This window comes from Schistocerca cancellata, chromosome 8, assembly GCF_023864275.1.
Source record: "Schistocerca cancellata isolate TAMUIC-IGC-003103 chromosome 8, iqSchCanc2.1, whole genome shotgun sequence".
Lineage (NCBI taxonomy): Eukaryota > Metazoa > Arthropoda > Insecta > Orthoptera > Acrididae > Schistocerca > Schistocerca cancellata.
In genome coordinates, this window is record NC_064633.1 from 395,431,765 (window position 1) to 395,450,524 (window position 18,760).

Genomic DNA, 18,760 nt, shown 5'->3' on the forward strand with positions numbered 1-18,760 from the left:
TTTAGTGTATTCATCTCTTGGTCTCCCTCTACGATTTTTACCCTCCACGCTACCCTCCAATGCTAAATTTGTGATACCTTGATGCCTCAGAACATGTCCTACCAACCGGTCCCTTCTTCTTGTCAAGTTGTGCCACAAATTTCTCTTCTCCCCACTTCTATTCAATACCTCCTCATTAATTATGTGATCTACCCATCTAATCTTCAGTATTCTTCTGTAGCACCACATTTCGAAAGCTTCTATTCTCTTCTTGTCCAAACAATCTGTCGTCCATGTTTCACTTCCATACATGGCTACACTCCAGACAAATACTTTCAGAAACGACTTCCTGACACTTAAATCAATACTCGATGTTAACAAATTTTTCTTCTTCAGAAACGCTTTCCTTGCCATTGCCAGTCTACATTTTATATCCTCTCTACTTCGACCATCGTCTGTTATTTTGTTCCCCAAATAGCAAAACTCCTTTGCTACTTTAAGTGTCTCATTTCCTAATCTAATTCCCTCAGCATCACCCGACTTAATTCGACTACATTCCATTATCCTCGTTTTGCTTTTGTTGATGTCCATCTTATATCCTCCCTTCAAGACACCATACATTCCGTTCAACTGCTGTTCCAAGTCCTTTGCTGTCTCTGACAGAATTACAATGTCATCGGCGAACCTCAAAGTTTTTATTTCTTCTCCATGGATTTTAATACCTTCTCCGAAATTTTCTTTTGTATCCTTTACTGCCTGCTCAGCCGGCCGCGGTGGTCTAGTGGTTCTGGTGCTGCAGTCCGGAACCGCGGGACTGCTACGGTCGCGGGTTCGAATCCTGCCTCGGGCATGGGTGTGTGTGATGTCCTTAGGTTAGTTAGGTTTAAGTAGTTCTAAGTTCTAGGGGACTTATGACCTAAGATGTTGAGTCCCATAGTGCTCAGAGCCATTTGAACCATTTTTACTGCCTGCTCAATATACAGATTGAGGAACATCGGGGAGGGGCTACAACCCTGTCTCACTCCCTTCCCAACCACTGCTTCCCTTTCATGCCCCTCGACTCTTATAACTGCCATCTGGTTTCTGTACAAATTGTAAATAGCCTTTCGCTCCCTGTATTTTACCCCTGCCACCTTTAGAATTTGAATGAGAGTATTCCAGTAAACATTGTCAAAAGCTTTCTCTAAGTCTACAAATGCTATAAACATAAGTTTGCCTTTCCTCAATCTTTCTTCTACGATAAATCGTAAGGTCAGTACTGCCTCGGGTGTTCCAACATTTCTACGGAATCCAAACTGGTCTTCCCCGAGGTCGGCTTCTACCAGTTTTTCCATTCGTCTGTAAATAATTCGCGTTAGTATTTTGCAGCTGTGACTTATTAAACAGATAGTTCGGTAATTTTCACATCTGTCAACACCTGCTTTCTTTGGGATTGGAATTATTATATTCTTCTTGAAGTCTGAGGGAATTTCACCTGTCTCATACATGTTGCTCACCAGAAGGTAGAGTATTGTCAGGACTGACTCTCCCAAGGCCGTCAGTAATTCTAATGGAATGTCGTCTACTCCCGGGGCCTTGTTTCGACTCAGATCTTTGAGTGCTCTGTCAAACTCTTCACGCAGTATCGTATCTCCCATTTCATATTGTCCTCAAGTACATTGCCCTTGCATAGACCCTCTATATACTCCTTCCACCTTTCTGCTTTCCCTTCTATGCTTAGAACTGGGTTTCCATCTGAGCTCTTGACATTCATACAAGTGGTTCTCTTCTCTCCAAAGGTCTCTTTAATTTTCCTGTAGGCAGTATCTATCTTACCGCTAGTGATATAAGCCTCTACATCCTTACATTTGTCCTCTAGCCATCCCTGCTTAGCCATTTTGCACTTCTTGTCGATCTCATTTTTGAGACGTTTGTATTCCTTTTTGCCTGCTTCATTTATTGCATTTTTATATTTTCTCCTTTCATCAATTAAATTCAATATTTCTTCTGTTATCCAAGGATTTCTAGTAGCCCTCGTCTTTTTACCTACTTGATTCTCTGCTGCCTTCACTACTTCATCCGTCAGAGCTACCCATTCTTCTTTTACTCTACTTATTTCCCCCATTCCTGGTAATTGTTCGCTTATGCTCTCCCTGAAACTCTGTACAACCTCTGGTTTAGTCAGTTTATCCAGGTCCCACCTCCTTAAATTCCCACCTTTTTGCAGTTTCTTCAGGTTTAATCTACTGTTCATAACCAATAGATTGTGGTCAGAGTCCACTTCTGCCCCTGGAAATGTCTTACAATTTAAAATCTGTTTCCTAAATCTCTGTCTTACCATTATGTAATCTATGTGATACCTTCTAGTATCTCCAGGATTCTTCCATGTATACAACCGTCTTTTATGATTCTTGAACCAAGTGTTAGCTATGATTAAGTTATGCTCTGTGCAAAATTCTAGCAGACGGCTTCCTCTTTCTTTTCTTACCTCCAATCCATATTCACCTACCACGTTTCCTTCTCTCCCTTCTCCTACTGTCGAATTCCAGTCACACAGAACTATTAAATTTTCGTCTCCCTTCACTACCTCAATAACTTCTTTTATCTCATCATACATCTCACTAATTTCTTCATCATCTGCAGAGCTAGTTGGCATATAAACTTGTACTACTGTAGTAGGCGTGGGCTACGTGTCTATCTTGGCCACAATAATGCGTTCACTATGCTGTTTGTAGTAGCTTACCCGCACTCCTATTTTTTATTCATTATTAAACCTACTCCTGCTTTACCCCTATTTGATTTTGTATTTATAACCCTGTATTCACCTGACCAAAAGTCTTGTTCCTCCTGCCACCGAACTTCACTAATTCCAACTATATCTAACTTTAACCTATCCATTTCCCTTTTTAGATTTTCAAACCTACCTACCCGATTAAGGGATCTGACATTCCAAGCTCCGATATGTAGAACGCCAGTTTTGTTTCTCCTGATAACGACGTCCTCCTGAGTAGTCCCCACCCGGAGATCCGAATGGGGGACTATTTTACCTCCGGAATATTATACCCAAGAGGACGACATCATCATTTAACTATACACTAAAGCTGCAAGTCCTCGGGAAAAATTACGGCTGTAGTTTCGCCCTGCTTTCAGCCGTTCGCAATACGAGCACAGCAAGGCTGTTTAGGTTAGTGTTACAAGGCCAGATCAGTCAATCATCCAGGCTGTTGCCCCAGCAACTACTGAAAAGGCTGCTGCCCCTCTTCAGGAACCAAGCGTTTGTCTGGCCTCTCAATTGATACCCCTCCGTTGTGGTTACACATACGGTACGGCTATCTGTAGCGCTGAGGCACGCAAGCCTCCCCACCAACGGCAAGGTCCTTCATGGGACTGTTACTGGAACCATATAGTTTCATATGGAACGTGGGTGTTTCCACCCGCAACTTCAGTGGCGTCACTCGCGTGACGTCACTTTAGTTGCACATGGAAGTTCATATTGAACATGGGTGTTTCCACCCGCAACTTCAGTGGCGTCACTCGCGTGACGTCACTTTAGTTGCATATGGAAAGCCGGCTTTTTCTTGGGGATGAGGGGTGAATGCGCATAGAATGCAAGACCGCCACTGCGTGTGGCGCTCACGGCGGTCACCGTAGCGCCAGCGGCAGCGGCGGCTACCGGAAGGCCGCGGCGGGCCGCCCGCCGGCGGCTGTGGTGGGGGCGGCCCACGCCCGCGGGCCGCGCTGCCCGGCGGCCGGCGCCAGTGTGGCCACCGCCGACGCCCCGCCATGTCCAGCAGCCCGGCGCGCGACCGCCTGGAGCTGGAGATGCACGCCGTGCCGCCCGCCGGCGACGACGCGGAGGCCGGCGACGGGCAGCCGCAGCGATTCGAGGTGTTCGCCGTGGCAGACGAGTGGCGCTCGCTCGGCCAGCTGACGAGGGAGGTGCCGCCGCGTGCAGAGCACTACCGCGACTTCACCAACTCGCCGCACGCCTACCGGCCCACACTCGACGAGCTGCACGAGGGCAAGTACTCCGGCAAGGTAAGTCGCCGCGCGCCGGGACCGCCCCCACCTGTTGCCGCACGCCGCCTGCTGCGCCCCCGCGCGCTCTCGTGCCCGTCATCCCGTTACGTCCACCTATCACCTAACACCTGCACCCCTTTTATTTCGTCAACCGTTCGAGAAATTGAAACTAGGTTTTCGGCAAAACGTAGTATGCAGAGGGGTACGTAATTTGCAGGTACCTCATTTAGGGATGTCGATTATCACCGAAGCAGCTGGTTTTAAGCTCTGTCGGTTTTTTCCCACGCCAATTCAACCCAGCTGTTAAACCCTCTCAAAATAAACGGTTTCTGGAATTACCAATTTTAGTTTTTTATCCTCATTATTTCCTGTAATAAAAGTACAAATCGAATAAAGAATGAAAAACTGTGACTCCTTTGATTTCAAGATACATAGAATCAGAATATTAAATTAAATACATGCATAAAAGAAAACTTAATCGGTCTACCGTTCCGTTTTCAAATGGTTCAAATGGTTCCGAGCACTACGGGACATAACATCTGAGGTCATCAGTCCCCTAGAACTTAGAACTACTTAAACGTAACTAACTTAAGGACATCACACACATCTATGCTCGAGGCAGGATTCGAACCGTAGCGGTCGCGCGGTTCCAGACTGAAGCGCCTAGAACCGCTCGGCCACACAGGCCGGCCGTTCCGTTTTCCTCGAAAAGTGATACGTGGTTGAATACTAGAAAAATCGCCAGTACTCTCCTATTTCTTCTGATTTTTTAAAACTCTGTCAAAAATCATACTGTAGTTGGGGATCGTATCACTATTTGGACATTACGAATAGGTAGTTCTAAAAGGTGAAATGTGAGTGTGAAGAACTCTGATTTTGCTTCAGTTCGTCCGTTATCAAGGGCTACAGGCAGATAGAGAGTTATATTATGTAGACAGGCAACCACAGATTAGCTGCTTGCTATTTTTATTGTTTATTATGAGTGAATATTTAAGTTTTTAATTTATTGCTGTTACCATAGTAAAGGAAACGAAAGAAAAATGTGTAGTAGGAATTAAAACCCATGGAGAAGAAATAAGAACTTTGAGCTTTGCCGATGACATTGTAATTCTGTAAAAGACAACAAAGGCCATGAGTTTTGCTATCTGGAGAGCGGAATAACTGATGATGGTCGAAGTAGAGAGGATATAAAATGTAGACTGGCAATGGCAAGGAAAGCGTTTTTGAAGAGGAGAAATTTGTTAACATCGAGTATAGATTTAAGTGCCAGGAAGTCTTTTTTAAAAGAATTTGTATGGAGAGTAGCCATCTATGGGTGTGAAACATGGATGATGAATAGTTTAGACAAGTAGAGAATAGAAGCTTTCGAAATGTGGTGCTACAGAAGAATTCTGAAGATTAGATGGGTAGATCACGTAACTAATGAGGAGGTACTGAATAGAATTGGGGAGAAGAGAAATTTGTGGCACAACTTAACAAAAGAAGGGATTGGTTGGTAGGACATTTTCTGAGGCATGAAGGGATCACCAATTTAGTTTTGGAAGGCACCGTGGAGGGTAAAAATCGTAAAGAGAGACCAAGAGATGAATACACTAAGCAGATTCAAAAGGATGTAGGGTGCAGAAGTTACTTCGAGATGAAGAAGTTTGCACAGGATAGAGTAACATGGAGAACTGCATCAAACCAGTCTCTGGACTCAAGACAACAACAACTTTTACCATAATTTCCTTCCTCTTTCATTATTTTATTGAAATGCAGACAAAACTTCAATCTCTTAAAGCAAATGCAGCAATGTGCCTCAGGGCTACGTCACAGCGTAAAAATATTTCCAGACTATGGTTGGTGCTATTCTCCAACGAGAAAATGCCGTATAGAGTACTATGAGGGATGCGAGTCTTGCACACTGAATGTACACGGCCACGTAACCACGACACGCGGCAATAGGAATATTATTGTCACAACAATTCCGTACCAATTCTTATTCCGTACATTTGTTGTTCGTTTCGTCGGGATTGCTATGAAAAAAAGCTCTGATCGCTTTTCGAATTTTCTGTAATAACGCAATATTTCAAACCAGTGCGGATTCTATTTAAAGAAAGTTCATTTAAAAAAGAAAAAAAAATAGTACTGCTGTTATGGCTAATTGATATTTCGGTTTTTTGCTCGGTAATTAATAAAAAGTAAAAAAAAATGTTATAACCGAGACTGAACAGGGACCGAAAAATACCGGTTATTCCGAATTAAATTACCGGTATCAGTTTAAACCAGTCGGTTTTTCGCATCCCTAACCTCAGTCGGTAATAACGGAATTCTTATACTATCACTCTGTTATTTGTCTGTCTGATAAGACCACTTTTTCTCAGAAACAGGTATAGGTATCAAGCTGAAATTTAGGCAGACACATAGGTCTTCAATCTCTTGGTGGTATAAAAAAATTCAAGGTTCTAAGTCAGTGCAATTAAATACACTGCCATTTATGTCACACATTTTGCCCGCATCTCGTGGTCGTGCGGTAGCGTTCTCGCTTCCCACGCCCGGGTTCCCGGGTCCGATTCCCGGCGGGGTCAGGGATTTTCTCTGCCTCGTGATGGCTGGGTGTTGTGTGTTGTCCTTAGGTTAGTTAGGTTTAAGTAGTTCTAAGTTCTAGGGGACTGATGACCATATATGTTAAGTCCCATAGTGCTCAGAGCCATCTGAACCATTTTTTTGTCACACATTTTGATGCTCACTCATCGAAACTTATGGGGTACCTCTCGTTGACCTAGAATCATGAAATTTGCCAAGTAGCAAGGTCTCATAGAACAAGTAAAGGAAGAAACCTGAAAATTGTTAACCTGTAATGATATCATACAAAAAATATTATTTTTCTATTTGTTGCCTGTCTGTCTATCCGTCCATCTGTTAAAACCCTTTTACTCATAAATAGACAGAGGTATCAAATTGACATTTACGTCAAATATCAATGTGTACGATCTCCTGGCGGTGTAAAAAATCAGCTTCTAAGTCAGTGTAATCAAAAGATATGGCCATCAATGTCACACTTTTGACATTCACAAATTCACTCATCAAAATATACATACATAATTAAATATGTATGGAAACCTCAAGCGCGAGTCCTACCCGCATTTGTCAGGTTTTTGTGTACGTGTAATATGCAATCAGTCGCTTTTTAAATACGATACGATTATTGTACCACTAAATAGTTTTCCAAGCACTTCAGGCTCGTCATCAAATGGAAGTGTTACAGAAGCATTTTCTGGAGCACGTGCGGCTCGATCGTTGTGACTCCACTTCCTCGTGGCATCCATGACAAATTCATTCCGATAAACTATATTTTGCTAGTTTACACACGCAAACACACAATACTTACGCGCATTTGGTTTCACAGTAAACGAACACTGAACTCACATGCTCGAACTTACGTTCAGTGCTTGTTTTTAATCTACGTTACTGGAAAGGATAGCACGAGACAGCGCAAGCAGGTGGACATCAGCACTTAGTTGCACATGGTCCAGAAAATATCGTTTCCGTGACACCGTCTTCTGCGAATGAAAATGCAGTGAGTAGTAAAATAGTTAACGGTATCATAAATCTTATCACTTTCTAAAAGCGACTGTTTGCATATTACAGTCGTACTACTTCGTCCTCAATGGATGTAATGAATTCACGTAATTTTGTTGCACGTTTAATCCACTTAAAACTTGTATCAACCGAGATATTGAAGTAAATATGTTTGTAAACGGAACGATGCCATTTAATTAATGGTACTTGACAGCTCAGGAAAAGACGTGCACAGTGTTACAGTGGTTGTTAATGTTGACAGTGAAACTATTCATAAAATCGTCCGATAGACGTGCTGAATTTCAAACGCAAAGCGGCCGGAATCGTTTATTACGATGTAAACGCTGCCAAGTGTGGCTCTCGTACACATCGCAGCGAGTGCAATTTTCTTCCAGTTTTTTTTCTGCTAGTTCTTATGACCGTCTGCCGACGCAACTATCCAGCACACAATAGCATCGCTAGCCCACGCTATTAAGTGCTGCTGGTCGTTAATGTATACACTCTCGATTACGCTTTCTAGTTTAGTGTTATGGCCAAAACAATGGAACTGCACTTATTGCTATTTAAGAGGTTGTAGCTCTTAGAAAATTTTTTTCACGCGCATATCGTCTACAGATTTTGAGTTATGATGTGTTGAATTTGGTATCCGAGTAGATGTGGCTCGAAGAGAATCTCTACATCAGGGTTTTCCAAACTTCTCCTCTGATGCAACACTTTGACAATTCGGGTGTTTTGATGAAAGTCCTTGTCTATTTTGAAAGTTAATAGAATTCTGAAAGAACGAGAAACTCGTTCTGTTCAGGGATTACTTCAATTTCAAACCATAATTAATAACAAAAAATCATTAAGTTTAAAAAAATTAGTGTCACCAAAACATTGAAAAGGAATGCCATGTTATTCATAGTTTTTCGCGTAGCATGTATTCACTTGCCGCGGAACACTGGTGTGCATAGAGTGTTTAAATATAATGTGTATTTTTATTTAAATGCTTTTTCCGTGACTTAAATTTTTGGTTCTGAACTCATATTTTCTCAAAATCTGCTCGACAGATTTTTACTCTAGCTTTTTATAGTATCCATTTTCTAGCCAACGAAATTGCTTTGTAGTATCATACACCTATAAACTCATAAACAATTCGAAGCTGAAAATTATAAATAAAAAGTGCTTTTACACTTATAGAATTAAAAGTACCTGAAATACAATAGTTTTATTTCATTAGATTGGGTCATAGATATTTTTTGGCGACATTGTAAGTTCCATTTGTCTCCTGTTAATACTTTTTAAGAAAAGATATATGCAGTACTTCAACTACAGCAGTGGAACCTAGTTAGAAGCTGTAAGTTCGTGACAATGAAATATTTTAAAATGAATTCTTTAAATTAACGAGAGCCTTATGTGTATATTAGGTAAATTTTAGAGAAATTGGTATGAAAGTTAATGGGGAAATGAATTTTAAATGTTTTGGAAGAATTACGTTCAACACTGAATTATTGCTCTCCTAAAAAAAGAAAAAAAATCAAAGAGGTACGAGCCATAAGCTACGTGTATTTTATAGATATTTACAATAGGCCGCGATGCGTTGTAAGTCTTAAATCATCATCAAGCGACCATTTAGTAGAATATTAACACATGACTGTAGTATTCTTATAAATTAAATTTCAAAGTATCAGATACATGAGGCGTTCGGCTCGCTCGACTGAAAAAATTCAAATGTGTGTGAAATCTTGTGGGACGTAACTGCTAAGGTCATCAGTCCCTAAGCTTACACACTACTTAACCTAAATTATCCTAAGGACAAACACTCACACCCATGCCCGAGGGAGGACTCGAAACTCCGCCGGGACCAACCGGCTCGACTGAAGATTTGTTCCTAAAGACTGGAAAGTTTTACAGGACACACTAATTCACAAAAAGGAAATAAAAGTAATCCGCAGAACTGTAGACTATTTTCAGTAATATCGAGTTGTACTTGCATTTTGGGACATATATCTTGTTCAACCATTACTAAAATACGTCGAAGATGTACTACTGACATACACCAAGCAAGGTTTCAGAAAATCTCTCTCTTCATTCGTCTGAAGTAGTGAGCTACCGACAAGGGCTCTCCTGTTGATTTCCATACTCGAAGATTACCAGCAGAATACGGACACCGCTCGTTACAAGTAGCTTTATAACGTTCTATGGCGTTCTATGGTATATCGTCTCAACTACGCGACTGAACTCATGATTTCCTGCCATAAGGGTCACAGTAAAGCATGACTGATGGGAACTCTTGTGGTGAAACTCAGGTCGTATCTGGCGACAGAAGCGTTGTTGCTCTTGATCTATATAAATCGTTTGTAAGACAGTCTGAGGAGCCCTGTAAGTATGTTAGCGGATGACACTGTGGGTTAACTTCTAATGAAGCCAACAGAGCCGGCCGCTGTGGTCGAGCGTTCCTAGTCGCTTCAGTCCGGAACCGCCCTGCTGCTACGATCGCAGGTTCGAATCCTGCCTTGGGCATGGATGTGTGAGCTGTCCTTACGTTAGTTAGGTTTAAGTAGTTCTAAGTCTAGGGGACTGATGACCTCAAATGTTAAGTCCAGTAGTGCTTAGAGCCATTTGAACCATTTGAAATCAACAGAAGATAAAAACGAATTATGAATTACTTAAACAAAGTATTTGAATATTGAGAAAAATTTAAACTGATCACGAACAACGAAAAACTTATGCTCTCCGCTTGAGTACTAAGTGAATTCCGTATAATTTCTGTAATATCCTGGATAAACAAATTTAGAGATTGTCAGTTCAAGGAAATGTCATGGGATTGCAATAAAAACAATTTAAATGGGATGATATAGAGAATGAGAATCAAAGACTCTGTTTTATAAGCCGAACATATGCGATGTCACGGAAAAAGGACAGAGAATTACTAACTGTAGCAAGAATTAGTTTATAAATATTCAAGTAGTGTTTACGTTAGTTGTTCAGTGGGCCTTCCCTCACGACATACTGCTGAAGCCTCATTTTGGTGTGTGGTTTCTTTCGGACATTCCAACGGAAGTCAATTGTATGCCTGCACTTAACTTTGATTGTGTAACCGCTTTAAATAGTTAAGAAAGAGATACACCCTGCTTTTCTGTGTAAAGAGTATGCATCGTCGTGAGTACAGCCTGTAGTCAAATCTACAGCAATTTGAGTGTCACATTTGTCGAAAGTGAGGGTTGTGATAAGAGGTTCTCTGCCTCAGGCAGAGCTTGCGAGACGAATTGGCAGTTTACCTTCAAAGTAAATTGCGTACAAATAGGTGGAAGGACCCAATACTGTTAGATTACACTGTTGCAAATAAATCACGGGAACAGTAGCTACCGTAAAATATCTGGGAGTACCCGCCCCAAGTGGAACAGTCACATAAAACTATTATAGGAAAGCAGATGCCAGGCATGCGCTGGAAGATTCGTAAGGAAATGTAATGCATTCACGAAAGCAATAGCTTGCAAAACACATGTTCGATTCATGAGTACGACGGACGTCCAATAAGTTAGGGAACTCATATTTTTCTCGGCCAGTTTCGGTTGAAAAAGTGCGGGATTTGTTGTGGAATATTATGGAATATTCACGCTGCAGCACCTACAGCTTGGTGACATTTTGATAAGTGGCGGTGCTATACCTAGTCTTCAAAATGGCGAATGTAACGGGGGTGCATTTCAAGCAGATAACTGCGCTGAGTTTCCTTTGCCGAAAAACCGGAGCACCGCAGATATTAATAGGGGCATGCTGAATATCTGAGATCGGGCAATGAATAAAAGCACAGTGAGTCGTTGGGAGAGGCGTCTGTGATCACCGCAACAAGGCGCGAAAATCTGTACGATCTCCCGCGTGCTGGCCGGCCGCACACAGCCGTAACTCCTGTAAAACTGGACCGTGCGGACACTCTCATTCGAGATGATCAGTCAAACACCTCGCTGCTCAACTGAACGTACCTATTACTAGTGCTGACACACACCCCCACCAGTTGGGGTGTTGATAGGTGTGTGACCGCTGGAATCCTCGCCTCCTAACAGAAGACCGTAAAGAGGGCAACGAAGGACCACTGTGCAGAACGCTTGCGCGTTACGAGGCTGATCGTGACAGTTTTTTGTCGGACATCGTCACAGGCGATGAAACATGGGTTCATCACTTCGAACCGGAAACTAAACGGCAATCAATGGAGTGGCGTCACACCACCTCTCTTCTGAAGAAAAAGTTCAAAGTTACACCATCTGTCGGGAAAGGCATGGCGACGATCTTCTGGGACTCTGAAGGAGTTACTCTGTTTGATGTCCTCCCTCACACAAGTCTGCGCACCCGAGAGGATCTCACAAAACTTGACTGAATTGTTCTTCCTCAGCCATCCTACAAGACGGATCTCGTACCTTCTGACTCCCATCCGTTTGGGCAAATGAAGGATGCACTCTGCGGGAAGCAGTATGTACATGTTGAAGTTATTGATACAACGAGATGTTGGCTCCAACGTCCACCAGTATAGTGGTACCAAGCGGGCATGCAGGCACTCCAGTAAGGTGGTGTTAGACCGTCACATTTGATGGAGGTTACGTTAAAAAATAGGGTTTTGTAGACAAGAGTAGGGAACAATATGGTGTATAGGAATCCTGAATAGAACCAACCTGATTTCTGAATAAAAATGTGTTGCATTACTTATTGAACGCCCCTCTTAATGCTCGACGCCAAACCTAAGACTTAATGAGGTAGGACTGATGGAGAAGACGGACAAGATCCATCGAGGAATGTCAGGTTTCGTCATGGGTTCCTTTAGTAAGTGGCAGACGCTACAAGGAAGGCACTGTACATTGCAGATAACTTTGATTTCAAAATCAGACGTTCTATGAAGAGTCAGGCAACAAATAACTTCCTTCAACATACATCTCGGCAAATGATCGCCACACACCTTGCAGGTTATTGGTGTGGATGTAGAACAGCTTGCTTCAGACAAGAGTAACTTGACAGGCGTGTATGAAAAAAAATGGCTCTGAGCACTATGGGACTTAACATCTGAGGTCATCAGTCCCCTAGAACTTAGAACTACTTAAACCTAACTAATCTAAAGACAATACACACATCCATGCCCGAGGCAGGATTCGAACCTGCGACCGTAGCGGTTGCGCGGTTCCAGACTGAAGCGCCTAGAACCGCTCGGCCACTCCGGCCGGCAGATGTGTATGAGTCTGCAGTATTTCGTAACGGGGTGAATAAGCAAGTGCTGTAAATGGCTTCAGTGAGAGGACGTATCGTATGGTGTTGTGTTTGAATTGGTGACGATGAGAGAAAGATTTTTTTTTTGGGGGGGGGGGGGTTTATGGGCGCTCAACTATTGAGGTCATTAGCGCCCAGAGAGCAAAAAGCTCGGCCGTAAAGCTGGAACACTGGTCGAGGAGCCTGTATTTAAAGGTGACGGCCCCGACGACAAAGGCACAGCCGACACCATCGTCAGTTTTGGAGCCATCAGTGTAATTAAAGGTGTGACTGGCAAGTTGCGCACGAAGTTCGACAAACCGTGAGCAATACACTGCAGCCGGAGTACCCTCCTTCGGGAGCGAGCTGAGGTCGAGATAAATATGAAACGGAGCCTGGAGCCAAGGTGGTGTCGGGCTCTCACCCTCTCTGAAGGTGGTAGGGAGGGCAAAATCCAATTGTCGAAGCAGGCAACGAAAGCGGACTCCAGGGGGCAGCAGGGCAGACACATACAACCCATACTGACGGTCGAGAGAATCGGCGAAGAAGGACTGATAAGAGGGGTGGTCGGGCATTGACAACAGCCGACAGGCATACCGACAAAGCAGTACGTCGCGCCGGTAGGTCAATGGTAATTCGGCAGCTTTAGCATAAAGACTCTCGACGGGACTAGTGTAGAATGCTCCGGTCGCAAGACGTAACCCCTATGGTGGATGGAGTTGAGACGGCGTAAGAGGGATGGCCGAGCAGACGAGGCTCCCATAATCCAGCTTTGATCGGACTATGGACCGAAACAAGCGAAGCAGGACAGTGCAATCCGCTCCCCAAGATGAACTACTAAGAACTCTGAGGACATTGAGGGAACGTGTACAACGGGCAGCCAAATAAGAGACGTGCGGAGACCAACAAAGTTTCCTGTTCAGTGTGAGCCCTAGAAACTTAGTTGTTTCCACAAATGGGAGAACAACTGGACCGAGATGTAAGGATGGCGGAAGGAACGCTTTATATCGCCAAAAGTTGATGCAAACCGTCTTCTCTTCAGAGAACCGGAAGCCATTTGCCACACTCCATGAGTATAGGCTGTCTAGACAACGCTGAAGGCAGCGCTCCAGGAGGCATGTTCTCTGGGCACTGCAGTAGATCGCGAAGTCATCGATAAAAAGAGAGCCTGAGACATTAGGTAGAATGCAATCCATAATTGGATTGATCGCTATGGCAAAAAGGGCTACGCTCAAGACGGAGCCCTGAGGCACTCCGTTCTCCTGGAGGAAGACGTCGGACAATACAGAACCCACATGTACCCTAAACTTTCGATCTGTTAAAAAGGAATCAATAAAAAGGGGCAGGCGACCACGTAGACCCCACCTGTGCATAGTGCGGAGGAGACCTCCTCTCCAACAGGTATCATAAACCTTCTCCAAATCGAAGAACACGGCTACTGTTTGGCGCTTTCGCAAAAAGTTGTCCATGATGAATGTCGACAAGGTCACAAGGTGGTCAACAGCGGAGCGGCGACGACGAAAGCCGCATTGAACATTGGTAAGTAGCTGTCGAGATTCAAGAATCCAAACTAACCGAGCGTTAACCATGCGCTCCATCACCTTACAGACACAGCTTGTAAGAGAAATGGGGCGGTAACTAGAAGGAAGGTGTCTATCCTTCCCGGGTTTGGGTATAGGAACAACGACGGCGTCACGCCAACGCATGGGGACCTGACCTTCGGTCCAGACGCAATTGTAGGTACGAAGAAGGAAGCTTTTGCCTGCCGGAGAAAGGTGTGCCAGCAGCTGAACGTGAATGGCATCTGGCCCCGGAGCAGAGGACCGGGACAGTGCAAGTGCACGTTCGTGTTCCCGCATAGTAAAGGGGGCATTATAATTTTCCAGATTCAGCGAGTGGAAGGAAGGTCGCTGAGCCTCTTCTGCCTCTTTCCTGGGAAGGAAGGCAGGGTGGTAATGGGTGGAGCTTGAAACCTCCGCGAAAAAGCGGCCGAAGGCGTTGGAGACATCCACAGGATCAACAAGGAACTCATTACCTGAAGTCAGGCCAGGTACCGAGGAGTGGGCCTTAATGCCCGACAGCCGGCGCAGGTCACCCCAAACGACAGAAGAGGGAGTAAAACTGTTAAAGGAGCTGGTGAAAGAGGCCCAACAAGCTTTTTTGCTGTCTTTGATGACTCTACGGCATTGCGCTCGGAGTCGTTTGTATCCAATACAATTCGGCAACGTTGGATGGCGGCGAAAGGTGCGTAAAGCACGTCGTCGAGCACGGATAGCGTCTCTACAAGCCCCATTCCACCAGGGGACGGAAACGCGACGTGAAGAAGAGGTAGTACGAGGAATGGAACGTTCGGCAGCATTGATGATAACAGCCATGAGGTATTCGACCTGACTGTCACAACTGAGAAAATCGTGGTCCGTAAAGGTCGCCAGGGAGGAGTAAAGTCCCCAGTCAGCTTTCAGTATGTTCCAGCTCGAAGGACGTGCCGCTCGTGGTTTCGCGGTAGTGTTCTCGCTTCCCGAGCATGGGGTCCCGGGCTCGATTCCCGGCGGGGTCAGGGATTTTCACCTGCCTCGAGATGACTGGGTGTTTGTGTTGTCCTCATCATTTCATCATCATCCAGGAAAGTGGCGAAATTGGACTGAGCAAAGATTGGGAAATTGTACGGGCGCTGATAACCACGCAGTTGAGCGCCCCACAAACCAAACATCATCATCATCATCATCAAAGGACGTGGGGATGGGGTGTGGTGAAGGAGACAAACGACACAGGGGAAGTGGTCGCTCGAATAGGTGTCAGAAAGGACATACCACTCGAACCGATGGGCAAGAGTGGTAGAACAGATTGAGAGGTCCAAGTGGGAGTAGGTATGAGTAGAGTCCGAGAGGAAAGTCGGGGCGCCAGCATTGAGGCAGACAAGATTGAGATGGCTGAAGACATCCGCCAAGAGGGAGCCTCTCTGACAGGATGCAGGAGAGCCCCAAAGGGGATGATGGGCATTGAAGTCGCCAAACAATAAAAACGGCGGAGGAAGCTGAACAATCAGGTGCATCATGTCAGCCCGACTAACTGCAGATGTTGATGGAGTGTAGACGGTACAAACAGAAAAAGTAAAGGCAGAAAGAGTAATACGGACAGCTATTGCTTAGAGTGGGGTGGTCAATGGGATGGGATGGTAATAGACATCGTCCCGAACGAGCAACATGACCCCACCATGAGCTGGAATACCGTCCACAGGAGTGAGGTCAGACCGCTCCGAGGTATAGTGGGTAAAAGCAATATGGTCAGTTGGGCGCAACTTGGTTTCCTGGAGACCAAGGACGAGCGGACAGTGCAGGCGGAGGAGCAGTTGTAATTCCTCCCGATTAGATCGAATACCTCTTATGTTCCAATGTAACAAAGCCATCGCGGGTCAGAAAAGAGGGAACGAAACGGGTGAAGAGCTGGTCAGCTCGACGGCTGCAGAGGGCCAGGTGTCGAGGGAACAACGCTACAACCGGCGGGAGGCGGATCCTGTTCCATCGAGTCGTCGCCAGCTGCGGCCGCTTTCCCGGGTTGTGTAGGAGGGGCAGCATCATTCGCCGACGAGAGGCCAGTGAGCGCCTGGCAGCAGAGCATCCCAGCGAAACTGAAGACGGCCGGGAGCAGCGACTCACGGATGGAGCATCAGACGAAATGCGCCAGGGTTTAGAGGGGGATAAAGACTTCTTCTTGGAGGCCTTCTTGGAAGTCCGATGAGGCACGGGGATGTTGGGCTCGACCCGAAGAAGGTTCTCATGCGCGGGGTCCGTTTTGGAACGCCGGACCTGGGAAGCCGGGGTCTGGAACGGTTCCCTGATGGACGCCTGAGAAGAGGATCACTTCTCAGGCGGCAGAGGGGGAGGAGGAGGAAGGGGGGCCCCTGGGGCAGAGGGGGCAGGGGCTGTGAGGGAGGAGGATTTGGAAGGGAGGGATTTGGGAGGCGGAGGCATAGACCCCGGATGGGGTGAGGAGGTGGAGGGGGGACAGGATAGGGGTGAGGATACTGTGGAAGGAGTGGACATGACTGAGGCAAACGAAGTTGTCAACGTCACGGGATGGAGGCGGTCATACTTCTTCCTGGCCTCAGAATAAGAGAGACGATCCAAAGTTTTTAATTCTTGAATCTTCTTCTCCATCTGATACGCGGGGCAGTCTAAAGATCTAGGCGAGTGGATGCCAGGACAATTGACGCACCGAGGTGGTGGGGTGCATGTATGTTCCTCACGAAGAGGACGTCCACAATCGCCACAAAGGGGCTCAGCCTCACATCGTGACGACATGTGCCCAAAGCGCAAACACCGAAAGCAGCGCATAGGAGGTGGGATGTAAGGTCGCACGTCGCACCGGTAGCACATCACCTTTACCTTCTCCGGGAGAACGTCCCCCTCGAAGGCGAGGGTAAAGGCCCCGGTGTCGATGCGACGGTCTTTGGGGCCGCGCTGGACTCGCCGGACGAAATGCACGCCTCAGCGCTCCAGGTTGGCCCTGAGCTCCTCATCAGATTGCAGCAGGAGGTCCCGATGAAAAATAACCCCCTGCGTCCTATTCAGTGCCAGATGCGGGACAATGGACACTGGGATGTCCCCTAGTTGGTCGCATGCCTGGAGCGCCGCCGACTGTGTGGCGGAGGTGATCTTTATAAGAACGGACCCCGAACGCATTTTACTGAGAGCCTCGATTTCCCCGAAGATGTCCTCGATGTGCTGGAGAAAGAACATGGGCTTGGAGGTGGCGAACGTCCCCCCCCCATCAGTACGAGAACAGACTAAATAGCGGGGGAAGTACTTCGCCCCAAGCCGGCGGGCCTGTTCTTCCTCCCAGGGAATGGCCAAGGGGGAAAGGGCAGGAGAACCAGAACCAGAGACAGTACCTTTCTTTTTAAAAGACTCGGCCGCAGATCAACCTGATACATGTTCACGTTTCATCTGCAAAACGTCCGCCCCGATACCACCCACTCCGACCAAGGGCTCTCCCCACGGGCGCCACCCAGCCTCAGCAAGGGCCACCTGGCAGGATGACCGTTGCCGGGAGTCCTGATGCCCCAAGGAGACGGGCATCTACTCCTTGGCCGACGTGGGGAGGGTGCAGCTCAGGTATCGGCAGTACGATCCTTGTGTTGTCAGGGGGCTACAGCCTAGAGGGTACATGACGACCCCACCACAACGGGCTGGCTACCGTGCTGGATTTCGGGTGCCATGGAAAGTCCATCATGATCGTAGGTGCAGATGGGGACGCACTATGGGCGTAACTTGTGCAACCCATCAGGTGTTTAGGCCCAATTTGAGGAATAGTGGGTGTGGTTACAACGCCGTTACAATGCTGAGTGTCAAGGTCTTAGTGCACTGAGGACCAGTGATATACCACGTAAGACGTCCTTCCCCAATAGGCTCGTACTTCTGTAGAATTTTGAAAAAAGGAGATCAAACCCCAAGGGGGACCATCACATGGAAGGCCAAAACGGTTGAAACTCCTTTTAGTCGCCTCTTACGACAGGCAGGAATACCTCGGGCCTATTCTTACCCCGGACCCGCAGGGAGGAGAGAGAGATGGGAGAGGGTGCCGTTACATAGCTTACTCCTCGCGGATAGCAGCAACGACATTTGCGCACATAGCAGATAACAGTCAAAAGAGTCACATGAGCTTCTCATCTAGGTGACATTGAGGAGAGATTGCGGATTTAATCCAGGGCACAGACGCAAAGAAAACAGGCGATACTCTTAAGCCATCTCCGACAGTCGTAGCAACCCAAGTTTTCGTAAAATGTTAAAATTTGTGATAAGATCACAGGATACACGAAGTGTTTCGAAAGCAGGTCCTCGTCGTCAGGTAAAACATACAAGAATATTTATGAATGGTTTGTTGTTTTCAAAGTTTCTTTTATATTTTACAAGAAGAAGAAATCCTTTTCACAAATCCGCCGTCTTTGAGAATAAAATTAAAATTACCAATAATTCCCAACCATGACCACTATTAAATTTAAAATGGAAAA

General features: G+C 45.9%; 1 protein-coding gene across 1 annotated transcript in view; it reads left to right on the top strand.

Moving 5' to 3' along the window:
• Positions 1-3,731: 3,731 nt before the first annotated feature.
• LOC126094474 (bumetanide-sensitive sodium-(potassium)-chloride cotransporter-like) overlaps positions 3,732-18,760 on the top strand; it is a 618,436-nt gene continuing 603,407 nt past the window's right edge. Inside the window, 1 exon segment of the mRNA XM_049908865.1 lies at positions 3,732-3,996. Within this exon segment, the coding sequence (XP_049764822.1) occupies positions 3,742-3,996 (255 nt within the window). The 5' untranslated portion in view covers positions 3,732-3,741.